The 15,493-nt window shown below is 47.5% G+C and overlaps 1 protein-coding gene across 1 annotated transcript in view; it reads left to right on the forward strand.

The window, feature by feature from the left end:
• The window catches only part of LOC138510337 (guanine nucleotide-binding protein G(q) subunit alpha), a 1,105,397-nt gene that overhangs the window by 1,042,340 nt on the left and 47,564 nt on the right, over positions 1-15,493 (forward strand). Inside the window, exon 6 of the mRNA XM_069625902.1 lies at positions 5,318-5,471. Coding sequence (XP_069482003.1) covers positions 5,318-5,471 — 154 coding nt within the window. The remainder of the gene's footprint in view (positions 1-5,317; positions 5,472-15,493) is intronic.

Here is a 15,493-nt window from a genome sequence, read left to right on the forward strand (position 1 = left end):
TCCAACATCATACAGGAAATCTTCAACCAAAGATGGTATGGGCTATTCATTCCAAATATTTCTAGATTGACTGCATTGGAGACCAACAGGTGTTCAGTTTTGATCCAGCCCAAAAGCCTACTTCTTTCCCTACCCATGCACATCCCCAAACTCCATCTTGTTTGAGTTTTGTTTTCCTTCCAGGTTGGGAAGTTTTAGACATTTTTCCCTTCTCATCCATCTGAAGTCTTAATGCACCCAAGCCAGTATAACAGTTCAAATTAGTTTCATAGGCAGTATTTTCTCCAAAATTATTTTTTATTTTAGAGTGTGGTTTGTTCTGAAAGAAAATTAAATCCTAAACTTCATCATTTTGTTTTGCTACCCAAAAAGGCAATATTTTGAAATAATTGAAGGTTCCAGAATCTCGAAAACAAATGGCTTGCTTAGTCTGCTCGATGAGTGAAGATTGCGCGATAGCGCTCTGAATTTATCCTGTCACATCAAAGTGTTTGGAGAAAAAAGTGTTATGACAGTGTGGAGAGATTCAAGCTGCAATCTATTAGCCAGCCATAAAAAGTAATTTGCCACCACAATTCGATACATAAACAGAGCACATAATTTCTTACTTGCCAAGAGCCAATTATCAGTCGCTAGTGGCAAATGCACCTTTCACACCCTGGATATGCAATACACATCCACACCCCAGTGGCACAATCATTAAGATACCCTATTTTCTTTAATGGGACTTGCAATAAAATCTTGTTATTTAGGCACTGTGGTCTTCAGATAAGATTGTAAGACTTTTCTGGCTACACAGTTATATTGTGCAAATACTATGCCTGCTCTCGCGAATTCGGAAAGTATCATGTTCACATGTCTGCTGTATCTTTGTGTGACTGTGAGGTCTTGTACCGCTTTCCAAATGATGATGATCCCTGCTATTGCAGGGTAATGAGTTATGGTATGTCATGATATGTTGGTTCACACAGGTGCGTGCCAGGTCGTACATCATAAAATGATGCAGGACTGCCTGCAGTAATGAAAATCTGACGTCTGAGCATTGAGAGAAAGTACAGATTTGGGGATTTTATGTATTGCTTGGGTAATCTGACGAATCTAGGTAATTCCTCCATTCTCCCCAAGGGAGAGATCTCTCAACCCCCACCTCCAATGAGCCGGGAGGTGAGCCTCCTCTGCCATACCTTCCCTAGGGGTAGAGGAACGTGGGACCTCACCGGCAGAGAGGCCCCCTTAGGGGACAAGGACCCCCGTTCCTGTTAGGAACTTCCAGGACCCTGTACACATACTGGCTTGAATGGGATGCTCTCAAATATCTGAAACAATTTTACAGCAACACTGGGATGAAGAAAATCTACAGAGATGCCATTATGTTACTGAAAAGGAATATGTCATGTTAAATAAAACTAACCAGTCTACTCAGGCGAGTACATTGATTAACATAGCTGCAAAAACCCACACTGAGAGAGTAGAGAGAGAGAGGGGGGAACAAAGACGTCGGCCCAGGGGAGGTACCGAGATGCACAACACCTGCAGGAGGCAGGGGGGTCAGAGAGCCTGTGAGTTTCAAACTTGCTCAAGTGCAGTGAACAGAACGCCAGAGCGATGGCATAGCCGCAGCCGAGAAACCAGACTGGCAAAAGCCCAGGAATAGGTGGTGGCCAGGCCACAGTTGGGGACGTGTGGTGGACTGCTGATCCGACAAAGTTCGCATCACGTATATGAAGCCCAACGAGACTCCATCTCCTAGCTGAGTACCAGGGAGCAGAGAAGAGCTGACAAACAAGGTGGAAAAGACGACGCAGCGAAAAAGCTGATGCGAGTGAAGGAAAGGCCCCGGCAACCAAAGCTAAACGGCGAGGATTCTGAAGAGCAGACTCCAGAACACATACCCCATCGGAGAAGAAGGTAACTGGGAGAATGGGAGTCACAGGTGGTCTCAAAAGGGGAAATCAGTATATCGCACATCCAACTTATCTCAGTACTAATGTTGAAAGGAAGTTAATCCTGAAACAGAGTGAGATAAAGTCTGATAACGCAAAACAACAACCTGAACAAAGGAAAAGAAAGCCAGCAATCACAATTCCCTTGGAGGATGGAAAACAATTTAAATGAAACTTAGTGTGCTAACAGGAACGTGCAAACTATTGAAAAACTGAACAATACCACCAGGAAGCCAGTAACAACACCCTGGAAGAGGGCACAAGCATTACATAAGATACAAAGTGGGATAGATCTCCATGAGTCCAATGATGATACTCTAGGAGGAGTAGACATCCCACCAAAGAGGAAATCCTAGAATATACAGATAAGCCCAAACAAGAGACTAAATGGTGTAAGAAAACCATAAAACAGAGTCTTGAAGAAAGGATATTCACAAGCTCCTTTGAAGAATTACATAACCTAGTCAAAGAAGTAACGAGAGGATATTTAAGGATCCTGTATTGATTTATAGACTTATACCAGAAGTATCTTAAGGAGAAGGGAGTTATTCTCCAAACCTAAGTTAGTTTACATAGTGGCTGGGTCATCTAGGGTAGTTTTGGACAGTGGACCTCATTATTTGGACTTCCACGACTGACTAGCACCTTACTTACTAATATAGGTATGCACCACCCATAGTGATGGGGAATGTTGGGCCTTATAAATCCTATTTTAATAAACCATCCTGAAACATGTCACATAATAGTCAGTGTCTTTCTTTTGCCCGCTGTGGACACATCATGAAGGACGCAAACAGATTCAGAATTCAAAGCAAATGGTTTTTTAATGTAAATGTCTGAAAGGAAAAAGGCCTAACTTGCCCTTTGCTAAGGTGGGATTTCCCTACCTAAATAAAACTAAAGAAAGCCTGGGTCAAAGAGTTCAAATGAAGAATCTGTCTCTGTCTAAAACCTCTGGGTATTAAGCGTGTTATAAATAACCAATCCTATCATATCATAATACTTGCCCTCACAACTAATTTATACAATGTGTAGGGATGTCGGCAACCAGAAAGTGTCCAACACAAACATCCAAGTCTCTTCCAGCTCAAAGTTTCCTTTCAGCTGCCTTATCCGAGTATAAAACAGTTTTAGCAAAAGTCTGTTACCTTTTGTGAAATTAAAATAAAGTAGTTTTCACCAGAACTCGGGTTTCCCTTTCCCAAGTTCCACACACAAAAGAATAGGTATAGTTCTAGCCTCAGGGTTCCCTTGCCCAGGACTTAAGTTCTGTAACACCAAGAATTGTCTTTTTTCTTTGTAAAGGTTTTGATCGCCCGTGGGTCTTCTCTGTATGGTTGATTTATCTGAAGTAAAGTTTGAAATCTACTCAGAACAACTTCAGGGTCTTAATTAGTTATGCTTTAAAATGATGCTTCTTTGTAAGATAAGATTTTATGACTTTATTTGGAATTTTAAATTGCTTTGATAAAGATTCCACTCTTTTCGGTATTCAACACATGTAGAATGGTACTTGTTAAGATTTGTGTTGAGTTTGGCAAAGGATTTACTCAGTTCGGTATTCAATGCATGTGGAATTACATTTAAGGTTTAATTTAGGTTACAGTTCACTGGTCACGGGTTGCATTCAGCGCACATCTCCCCTTTTCACCCGTGATGTAAATTCAGTGTTTAACACGGATTGCACTCAAAAATGCTTTTCCTCTTCAGCGCGCTATGTAATATTTCTTTGACATCAAGATGAAATTTCCAATGCTCGGAGACCTTCGAAAACATGTTTTTTCTTATACACGACCACTCTGATACAATGTATTCCTCTTAAAAGGTTAGTACTTGTTCATATAGTTCAAAAAGGAAATGCTCATTGTTCCGAGACCTTCGAAAACGTGTTTAATCTCACAAGCGACCACTCCGATACAGTGCATTCCTAGCGGGAAGTTCAAACGCTTGCATACTGGGTTTCTCCTTTGCTTGAAACTCACTGGTTGTGTTCAAGAACCTCCCAGCAGCGCGGATCCCTTGGCCCACAGTTTTACACAACTGAGATCCAACTCCTGCTCCTCCGACCCTCTTCTGTCACCTTCTGCCCACAGGGGAACAAACACTTACATTCCACTTAAAGGGACAGCCTCTCCACACGGCTCCCTTTCCAGCGCTCGCTCCGCTCCACAGGTCTTCAGCTCGCACGCTGCGCTTCCACTGGTCTTCTCTCTTGACCAACCTCAGCGTCTCAACGTGCCTCTTGAACACGGTCCCCAGCTGGTACTCTTGACCTCTCTGCTGCTGCTTCTTCAACTCAACCTCTACTTCCACCTTCTTCCTCACACCAGGTATTGGGTCCCTTTTATATACATGGATCCCTTTGAAAGCCTGCAAGTGCAAATGTTCAATTAGCCCTGCCTGACCACAGTTAACAGGACATGCATGACCCTTCCAACTCTCAGCAGGCATCTTCCTCGTCCCAGTACCAGAGTGGTAAAAATGCATAGTATTCATTGTTTTTAGTTGTCTTCTTCATCCCTGTACTGTCAATGGTCATGTGTGAAGAAATAAGGGGACTGACTCGCAATAACCCAGGAAGGTTGGAGAAGGGTTGGATTTGCTGTCATTAGGAAATGGGGATACCATGTCTCGCTCAAGGGCACCCCACTCCCAGTTCCCAAGGATACCCTACCCAGGTGGTGATCCCTTGCTTCTGCGCCCCCAGGGTTGGGATCCAGTGGCGATGGCCTTTCCCTGGCTGCCTGCGCAGAGGATCCCAGAGGTGTAGGAGTGAGAATACCCTCCGGTTTCTCACACTGCCAAGTGAACACAAAGCACAGCTGTAAGGAAAATGATTAAACAATTAAATCCCAGAAAGGACATTTATTAAATATGCACTGTACGTTTTTGTGGATGGAGGGACAAAGAAGCAAAGTGCGTGCAGTTTCCCTGTTTTGTAGTGACCTTAACCCCATGAAAGCAAAAATAAAATATTTAAGCGTTTTCCTGAGATTGCATTTCACCGCCATGTCTCCTGGTGTTTGTGTAGTCCATTTCACAAACTGATTGAAGATTGCCTTAGGTAAATGTTCGACTCGATAGTCAAAGATAACTAAGTCCTAGACCTTTTCCAACTCTCATCATAGAGCTTGAAACCATACTTAATCCAATTCTGGGGTTTATCAAATCATTTCTTCTTTTGGTTAGATATGGTGTAATAGAAAGGGGAGGGACAGTCTCCACACCTCAATGTGAAGACTTGATTGTCTTAAAATTTCAGTAGCCCATACAATACATGGGGCTGATATGTACTTGCATACCATTGGGGGCTTGCCCCCATCATCTGTATAGTGGCAGATGTCTTAACAGTGTTTCCTTTAATTTTGTTCTAGAACCGGATGGAGGAAAGCAAAGCTCTCTTTCGAACGATTATAACATATCCCTGGTTCCAGAATTCTTCAGTCATTCTCTTCTTAAACAAGAAGGATCTTCTGGAGGAGAAAATCATGTACTCGCATCTAGTGGACTATTTTCCAGAGTATGATGGTAAGTAGTCTCAGGGCTAAAGCTAATGACCAAAACATTTGGCACCAAAGTTCTGAAGAGTAGGACCACTCTTGACTACTCTACTGTCTACATTTGCCTATCTGTCAGCAAGTCACCAACTTTTCTGACCATGTCTTTGTCTTTTCTGATGATCTCAAATTTTTGAAATTGTTTTTAGAGACTGAATTTAAAGTTTTATTTTCACATGGAGAAAATGTGATGTACTTTTGGGTATCACGCTCTCCCTTATTCCCACATTGTTAGCAAACCTGCAGCAGCATCAAAATGGGTTACTGTATTTTGAACATGTGGTTGGATTAGGGAACTACTCTAAGCATTCACAACCCTTTTGTTTGTTTTTTCTTTTTTCTTTATCCTTCTGATTTAGTTTAGTTTGAAGGATTTCTTTTTAGGTGTGAGGATTGGCCCCAGACCTTTTTTCTTCATTTAATGTTTTTATTTTAATTTTGTCCTTTTGCCACCAGTGGTTGCATGCCGTACATCACTGGCTTCAAGGGAAGCATCCAGTAACTGTGTTTCACGGCAGCCTGTCGCCACAGAGCCTGCGTCATGTTGTGGATTTGTGTCCCTGTACTTCAAAAGATGACCTAAAAAATTATGCATGCTAACTTGAAAAGAGACAGGTTTCCGGAGGACATTGTGAACTTTTAACAGGCGCAACCTGGACATAGGTAAGTGGGAAGCCATAGCATGGTCAGTGCAGGTGGCTCTAGTGTGTCGTTATCAGTAAGAAAGTTACTGGCCCAATTTGTTTTTCTTTGGGGACTATTGGTACTGGGCAGTTGGGTATGAAAGTGCCCATGAAGACTATTCTGCATAGTGTAACCACCGATCCATTGGTAATCCAACTCCTTTTCCAACTAGACAAGTTTAGTATGGTACCAAAGACTGGGCCTAAGACCTTGGCAAAGCTCTGCACCAGTAACAACTTCTTCCCTGCAGTTGATCAGGGTGACATTTGATCCAAAGAAAAATCCAGGGTTGTACTGAACTAGCGTAGTATTGCAGAATAATTCTTTGGAGGTAGGCCACTGTTGGATTCCGATACGTGGTAATTTGATTCCAGAGAGACACTGTCCATACCGAAAGCCCCATTTACTTCCTTGAAGGGCTTCCTGTTCATCCCATGTTTCATATCAGGTCCAGAAACAGAGAGCATACTTTCAAGCTTATGACTTGAAGGTGCTTTGTATAATTCAATGCTAGTATCCATCTCTTCAAAAAAGAGGAGGAAATGCAATAAAAACAAGACAAAACTAGGGAAGCTTTCTTCTCGTTCCACTGCATCGCAGCTTTCCAGCCTGGTACCGGTAAAATAAAATATATTTTTCTATCAGGTAAAATCCTGATTTGGTCTCTTTTTATCCGGGACTATGCATTTAGAAACCTCCTTCTAGTATCCCTTGTACTTCTGATAAGACTTCTAGTTCTGCCATTTTTAATATTCTCCTGTTGCCTTGGTTTTTGAAACCAACTGTGCAAGCAGTATTTGCAGAAGTCTCTATACTTAAGAATTCTTTGGTGCACTCAGCATTTTCAACTGTCTTTCTGTTTTTCGTCAGATGCAGAAAGGTGGTTGGTTATGATTCCGACTGAATGCTTGTCATTGTGTCCTGAAACAGGTTCTCGAAATGGTTCGCTAATTAGCTTAAGTATGGGATTTTACATGCTCCTGTTCAGCTTATTTGATCATAACCAATATCCATGGATGATGCTCCATTTTCACCTTTTAGGAGTGCCTCTTGTGGTTGAAGTGGTAGCTCTCTCTCCCTCTCTCTAAAGGGCCTAGAAAGTTCAATGCCACCACTTAGAAGGACCAAGAACCCCCATTCCCATTGAACAGGCTATTCAAGGATGCTGTGGCTTTGGAGATTTGCATCTGGCACTACCAGGAAAAATAAATATGGTTTTGGTCTTTGCCAGCATTCAGTCAAGAGACCCCCCTCGCCATTTATCCTGATGGAGACCTTGGTCTTTGGATGTGCCGCATATCCTTGCTAGAAGCCTTTTCTGCATCCTGTCTTCTCTAAATGTTTGGATATCAAATAGAAAGAGTTACTGTATCTGCAGAATCACCTGTGGTTATTGCAGGTCGTGGAAACTGCTCCCAAAGTCACATATTACCTGAACAAGGTGCTAAGCATGGGGTACTGCAGAATATAGTTTCGGAACTTGGGCCTTTCCCCCTAGTCTAATTCAGACACCCCTTATGGCAAGTTACTCCATGCAGGTATTGGAGACATGTGATAATTTCACAGATTTCCTTATACCTGTGTGGAGGGTGAATTTTCTTTCAACTTGAGTAGAAACCTGACTGACAATGTCAAAATCCATGTCGTAGGGTGTTGTGGTGAGATGGAATGTCTAAAGGGTTCAATCTTCATTTATGTGTACAAGAAAATCAGTCATCATTCAAGTATTTTAAGAGAGTTGGGCATTTTCCACGTTTGGGGGTCAGAGAGGTACTTTTGATTGTCAGCCTGCAAGATTTAGCAAACGTGACCTTAATAGGGCACGGCTTACCTTAAAAGGAACGAGTGCTTCCACCTACATAGGATTTCTAGGTAGACTGCTAGGAAAAGATCATGCCCCCTTTGTATGATGAGATATTTGCCCCAAAGGTAGATATCATGCTACAAAAGCTGTCACAGCCATGGAATCGACAGATAGCCCAAACCATATACCATTTAACTTTTCCTTTTATTTTTGTACCAAACAAGGTAGGCATTTTTGACTGTGCACACTGGGTGTTTTTTGAAGGTTTTCACAAATGAGTCTGGCTTTCTTTTAGGATCAGGGTCTCAGTTCTCGCTCTCTCCCTCCCTCCCCTTAGTTCAGGTCTGCCTTCTTGGAATAAAACCGCCACTCGCAATCTTTGTTGTACATGGTTGTTGCTGAATTTGTCAGTATCTTGCTTTCTCTCCTACCTGGTAATGCCACCTGGTACTCTTAGGTCTTCCGATCGCTTTTGGACATCAGAAAAAAGTGCATATTGTTTGTTTTTTTGTTTATTTATTTGTAATGTGCACCAGACCCAAGCGGATCAGCGCGCAGGAGACAGTTGGATGCAAGAATACTTTCATCTTAAGGTTACATACAATACATATGAATACAACAGATCCCAAATAGGTGACACTTGTTTGGGAAACAGTAGGTCGGATATATACATGAGTACATGAAGCTTAGTTACATAACTTACAATGTGAATATACAATTTAGATAGAAAAGGTCTGAAGAGACGCTGTAGTGCATACAATGCAAGGACGAGCACAGGGGTTAGTAGTCGTTGTCTCTCCATTAAGTGACGTTTTAGCTGAATTTAAGAAATGTTTGATCTGCCCTCAGGTGAGGTGGGAGGGAATTCCATAGCTGCGTTGCTTTGACCGGGAAGCTACTCCCTCCAGCTTTTTTAAGTTTGAATCTCTGTTCGATTAGGCAATCTAGATTGGCAGACCTGGTAGGTCAGCTGGTCAGTTTTCTATTGTTTCTTTCCATAAGGTATTGGGGTGGGGGGGGCTGCATTGTTAAGGCATTTGAGTCAGCGACAGTTTTTAGCTGGATTTTATTGCTGACGGAATGCCATTTGCTCTCTCTCCCTGCTTCGAGATATGATCTCTTTTTGCAATGCCCTGTGCCGATCTAAAGGCATTATTCTGGAGAATTTGGATCTTATTGATAATGTCCTTACTGGCACCGAGTAATAGGGAGTTGCAGTAGTCCAGCTTGGACAAGATTAGGGCGCGGGCCATTGTGGTACAACTAAGTGTGGCTAGGAAGGGTTTACCAGCCCTAATAAGTTTGCAAGTATATGCAGAGGCCGAAGCCATGGCATTGACCTGTTGGGCAAAGGTAAGGGTATAGTCGAGGTAGAATCCTAGAGATTTAACCTCTTTAACTACCCTAATGAGGTTACCGTCAATGTTGATGGAGGTATATTTAGGTGCGAGTTTGTTAAGGTTGACTGTGGTCCCCAGAATAAGAAGCTCGGTTTTGTCGTCATTCAAGCATAGACCATGGGCAGCTATCCATGCTTGAATGTGCAGGTACATTATATTTACTAAGGCCCCATCCTTGTCATAATCCCCGGTAAGCGGCATCAGGATCTGGGTGTCGTCTGCATAGTTAGTGTAGGCGACACCCAAATGGTCCATATTATCAAATATGGGCTTAGTAAATATATTATACAGTGTGGGTGAGACACAGGAGCCCTGCGGCACATCACATGTTATGGGAATAGAGTCTGCCACCGCAGATGGTGAGAAGACTCTCATAGTCCTATTGCTCAAGAATGATTGGATCCAGACTATGGCATCTTGTGCCAAGTGGGCGGCTGAGTCACGGTGGTTGCACAGTATTTTGTGGTCTACCAAATCTAAGGCCGCAGATAGATCAAGGAGGAGTAGCAAGGCAGTGCTTCCCTTATCCTTGAGCTCGTCAATCTGGGTTTTGAGATCTATTGGCGCTGTTTCAGATCCGTGTTAGTGTCTAAAACCAGATTGGCAGAGTCCTAAAAGCTGATTGGACTCTAAGTAATCTTGATTCGAGGGGATTGGGTCCTCCGACGTATTCCATATCTATGACATGTAATCACCACAGCTGTGCTGCTTCGGAAACTTTTTCGGCGTCTGCGTCCTGCGTCGATGACGTCGATGCGCCGTCGTCGAGGACCTCGTCCGACGTCATCCGATGTGATAAGTAGGACGCACGACGCCCATAGCCTCAGTTCCATTTTTTCCGCGAACATGTTGCTTCGTGTTTCTCGGTTTGAACGCCTCGACTCTTTGGAGTTCTGTTCTTCTCGGTTCTTCGAACCTGTTCGTTTGTGAAAATCCTTCTGAAGATGTCTTCTACTTCGTCTTCGACCCCGCGTCCGGGTTTCAAGAAGTGCGGGGAGTGTGGGTCCAAGATGTCGGTGACGGACTCGCACGACGCCTGCCTCTGGTGCCTCGGGGAGGCCCACGACACGGAGGACTGTATCGACTGCCAGTCGCTCACATCCAAAGCCTTACGCGAACGTAAGAAGAAGTTGTCGGTAGGTCGGGTGTCCAAGCCCCGGAAGTCGAAGTCTGCGGGGCTTTCGACGGATGATTCGAGGGGTGACTCTCCGTGTCATCGTCGGAAGTCTCGTGGGTCTCCTTCTAGGAGTCGGTCTCGCCACTCCTCTGCCTCTTCGAGGCATTCTCGGAAGCGCCGACATCGGTCGTCTTCCAGGTCCTCTTCGGAGGGCTCTGCCCGGCACGTCGCTTACCCCTCGGGCCGTGCGACGCCGGAGGAATGGGCTTCCTTCGGGAAGAAGATGTTGGCGATTCTTGAGTCGCAGGGTACTCAGCCGTCCGCGCCCCCGAGTGGGGTCGGTCGTGTGAGGTCGAGAGACACCGCTCGCAAGAGTGGTCGGCACGAGTCACGGGAGAGGTCCCGTTCGGACAAGGGGACTCGTTCTCGACGTACCCGTTCCAGGTCCCGGTCCTCGACGTGTTCGAGACCGTGTGCACCTGTGAGGTCTTCGAAGAAGGCTTCGGCGTCTGTGGCGTCGAGGGCGTCGACAGGCTTTCTCGAGGCTCTGGCTCCGAGGAAGTCGTCGATGCCGTCGATGCTCAGGTCGTCGAGGGACACGCTCGGGGCTCCGGCCTCGAGGGCTGTGTCGACGCCGCTGATTCTGGAGGCGCTGCATCTGACGTCGACGCCGATTTCCTCGACGCCGATCCTCTCGGCGCCGATGCCGATTCGCTCGACGCCATCGACGCCTTTCGTGTCGGAGGTACCCCAGGGCACGGGTGGACCCCCTAGGAAGGCTCTGGTTAAGAGCAAGCACTCTCGAGTGCCTTCTTTTCGCCACCTGGACTATATTTCAGAGGCGGATGAGGATTCTGATGGCCTGGTTCCTAGTCAGGTTCCGGATGACATTGTCTCGGGCCATAGTCAGTTTGACGAGTTGAGACAGTCACTGCATGATGCCAGTGGACTGGACACCTCTCCGGAGGTGGAGTTTTGTAGGCCTGAGCCTGGCTCTCATGCTGATTCCTCGTACCGGCGCCTTATGGCTAGGGTTTCTGAGTACTTGGGATGGTCTGCTCCCCCAGGGGAGTTTGTGCAGGATGATCTGACAGACATCCTTGATGTTGGTCCCCCAACTGACCCGGTTCTGCCGTTCCATATGGCTTTACAGAGAAGGGTGGCGGTGGCTTGGACTGCTCCGGAGAGTCTCCCGGCGGTGGGCAGATCCTTGTCGCGAAAATACCGTCCAGCCAGTGGCGACCCCTGCTACTTGACCAGGCACCCCACTCCGGAGAGTTTGGTGGTGCAGGCGGCCACGGCCCCGGCGAAGTAGGCGTCGTACCCTACCATCTCTCCTGATAGGGACGACAAACGTTTTGATGGCTGGGCGAAGAAAGTGTTTTCTTCTGGTGGTATGGCGCTTCAGGCGGCCAACTCCATTTGTGCCTTGTCACGTTTCACGCACACTCTGTGGAACTGTGTTGCGTTGGCGGCTGAACATGTTCCCGAAGGGGATGAACGGGATGGTTTCCTTGCTATGGTCCAGGATGGTAAGGATGCCATGTGTGAGTCCGTTCAGTCGGGTTTGGACTTAGCTGAATGCGTCAGTAGGTCCATGGCGGCGAGCACCGTGATACGCAGGTTTGCGTGGTTGCGGAAGTCGGGGTTTGCGCCTGATGTGCAGTCCCGGCTCCTCAACATGCCCTTTGATGGTGAACACCTTTTTGGCAGCAAGGCTGACGAGAGCCTTGAGAGGTTGCAGACCTCAAAAGCTGCAGCGAAGTCGTTGGGCGCTGCAGTTCGCCAACCTCCGCCTTTTCGTCCCAGGGGACAGCAGTGGAGGGGTGGTTCCTTTCGCTATTACTCATCCTTCAGTAAAGCGAGAGGAGCTGGCAGTCAAAGAGGCCAACGCAGGGGTACCAGAGGTGGACGACAGGGTATCCGTGGTGCCAAGGCCGCTCGGGCAGTTGCCTCTTTGCCCTCAGGTAACGCCGCAGCCGCTCCCACTCAGTCGTGAGGCCATGTCCCATGGTTCGCCGGTTGGGGGAAGGCTGGCGCAGCATCTTATAGAGTGGCAAGCCATTACTTCAGATGTGTGGGTTCTGGAGATCATAACCCACGGCTACTGTCTTCCTTTTCGGCACAGGCCTCGCGACAATCCACCGGGGAACCTCTCTTTGCAGAGTCCGGATCCGCTCCTTGCGCAGGAAATTCAAGCCCTGCTGGAGAAAGGCGCCATAGAACTGGTGCCTGTAGTGGAGAGGAACAATGGATGGTATTCCCCTTATTTTTTGGTTTCGAAGAAAGACGGGGGATTGAGACCCATCATGGACTTGCGCGGTTTGAACAAACTCCTCAGGAAGGACAAGTTCAAGATGGTTACTCTCTCTCAAGTCCTCCAGGCCCTTCAGCTTCAGGACTGGTTGGTGTCACTCGACCTCAAGGATGCTTACTTCCATGTGCCGATCCATCCCAAGCACAAGAAGTACCTGAGGTTCGCGGTTGGCGACTCGCACTTTCAGTTTCGGGTCCTGCCGTTCGGATTGACCTCCGCCCGAGGGTTTTCACCAAGCTCATGGTGGTGGTGGCAGCGCATCTCAGGCAAGGGGGGATTCATGTCTACCCCTACCTGGACGATTGGTTGATCAGGGGGAGCTCTCCCGAGCAAGTCCTGGATCATCTATCGATCACCTGTCGCTCCCTTCACAGGCTGGGCTTCTCCCTCAATTTAAAGAAGTCCCATTTGACGCCAACACAGCAGCTCCAGTACATCGGAGCAGTGCTCGACACTTCCCTGGGGCAGTGTTTTCCTCCCCAGGTGAGGGCTCTTCACATTCAGCAGATGGTGCACAAGTTTCAGCATGCCCAGACGCTCCCAGCGTTCGAGTTCTTGAGGTTGCTCGGCCTCATGGCATCCTGCATTCTTCTGGTGCCAGAGGCTCGCCTGCGGATGAGATCTTTGCAGCGGGCTCTCAAGACGCAATGGTCGCAGTCCTCCGGCAGGATGTCGGACTCGATTCAGGTGCCGTCCTCGGTCGCCCGGGACCTTCTGTGGTGGGCCGTCGAAGGCAACTTGATGAAGGGGGCTCCATTTTGGCTTCCCTGGCCGGAGGCAACGATCGTGACGGATGCATCCCTCACGGGATGGGGAGCTCATGCCAACGGGCTGACAGTCAGCGGTCGTTGGTCTCCGTCGGAGTCCAGACTCCATATCAATCTGTTGGAGCTGAGGGCCGTCAGGCTAGCCCTGAAGGCTTTTCTGCCGTCTGTGCGAGGGAAGAATGTCCTGATCCTGACGGACAACACAGTGGCCATGCACTACCTCAACAAAAAGGGGGGGGGCAGGGTCACTTCCTCTGTGCAGAGAGGCGATGCAGCTCGAGTTCTGGGCCATCCAGCAGGAAGTTTCGATCTCGGCAGTTCATCTGGCCGGAGCCGAAAACGTGACGGCGGACGCTCTGAGCAGGCAGAGCGCGATCTCTCACGAGTGGGAGTTGGCTCAGGAGATTCTCCTGGAGATCTTCGCCCTTTGGGGGACCCCTCAAGTGGATCTCTTCGCCTCCAGTGTCAACCGGAAGTGCGAAAGGTTTTGCTCGCGGGAATTTCCTCCAGAAGGAGCCTTAGGAGACGCGTTCGTGGTGGAGTGGTCATTCCCGCTGCTGTACGAGTTTCCTCCAGTCCCCGTCATCCCGCAAGTGCTGCGGAGGTTATGGAAGTTCGGTTCCCGGATGATCCTCATTGCCCCGGCGTGGGCTCGGAGGACGTGGTACCCGGACCTTCTCGACTTATCCATCTGCCCTCCACGTCGTCTTCCCTACCGAGACGATCTGCTCTCACGGAGGGGGGTCAGGTTCTCCATCCAGAGGTCAGATCCCTCAACCTTCACTCTTGGCTTCTGAAAGGTTGAGGTATAAGGATTGGGACCTCCCTGAGGACGTGATGGAGGTGTTGCTTTCGGCCCGAAGGCCGGCAACAAAGTCTCTGTACCGTTGCCGTTGGCGTAAGTTCTGCGACTGGTGCAGAGTTCAGAATGTGGATCCTTTTGCATGTGACATCCCCATGGTTCTGTCCTTTTTGCTTTCTTTGGCCCACAGGGGCTTGCAAGTGGGTACCGTTAAGGGTTACCTGGCGGCGCTGTCCATCTTTAAGCGCTCGTCTGAAGAGTGTTCTTACTTTAAAATCCCTTTGATTTCACAGTTCCTGAAAGGGCTCACTAATGTGTTCCCTCCGTCACCTTTCCTGGTGCCCGGTTGGGATTTAAACCTGGTTCTTAAGTTTCTTATGGGTGCTCCGTTTGAGCCTTTACATTCTTGCCCTTTGAGGCTGTTAACTCTGAAAACTGTGTTTTTAGTTGCGGTTACTTCCGCTCGCAGAGTGAGTGAGTTACAGGCACTTTCAGTTAAGCCTCCCTTCACTGTATTTCACAAGGACAGGGTTGTCCTTAGAGTTCGTCCTTCTTTTCTTCCGAAGGTAGTGACGGAATTTCATTTGGCCCAGAAGGTTGTTCTTCCGGCATTCTATCCTCCTCCGCATCCTGGTAAGGAAGAGGAGAGGCTCCATAGGCTTGATCCTAGGAGAGCTTTAAGCTTTTATGTTTCACGCATGTCCCGGGTCAGAGTGGATGATCAACTCTTTATTGGTTACGCTGGAAAGCGTTTGGGGCAAGCTGTGACGAAACAGACTTTGTCTCGCTGGATTATTTTGGCCATCTCGGAGTGCTACCGTTTGGCGGGTAAGGACCCACCGGCTGGCTTGCGGGCCCATTCTACCAGGGGTATGGCTGCGTCTACTGCCCTGCAGAGGGGTGTTCCTATTTGCAACATCTGTGATGCAGCCACCTGGGCTTCAGTACATACATTTGTACGTCACTATTCCCTTGATTCCATCCAAGCACAGGATCTGGCCTTTGGCAAGGCGGTCCTTTGCTCTGCTATTTGATTGGCTATTCTACATTTTGATTCTAAATTCTTTCCCTCCTCCTTGCTTTGGTACTGCTTTGGGAGTCT

This window comes from Ambystoma mexicanum, chromosome 6p (genome assembly GCF_040938575.1).
Source record: "Ambystoma mexicanum isolate Mex_15411 chromosome 6p, UKY_AmexF1_1, whole genome shotgun sequence".
Taxonomy (NCBI): domain Eukaryota; kingdom Metazoa; phylum Chordata; class Amphibia; order Caudata; family Ambystomatidae; genus Ambystoma; species Ambystoma mexicanum.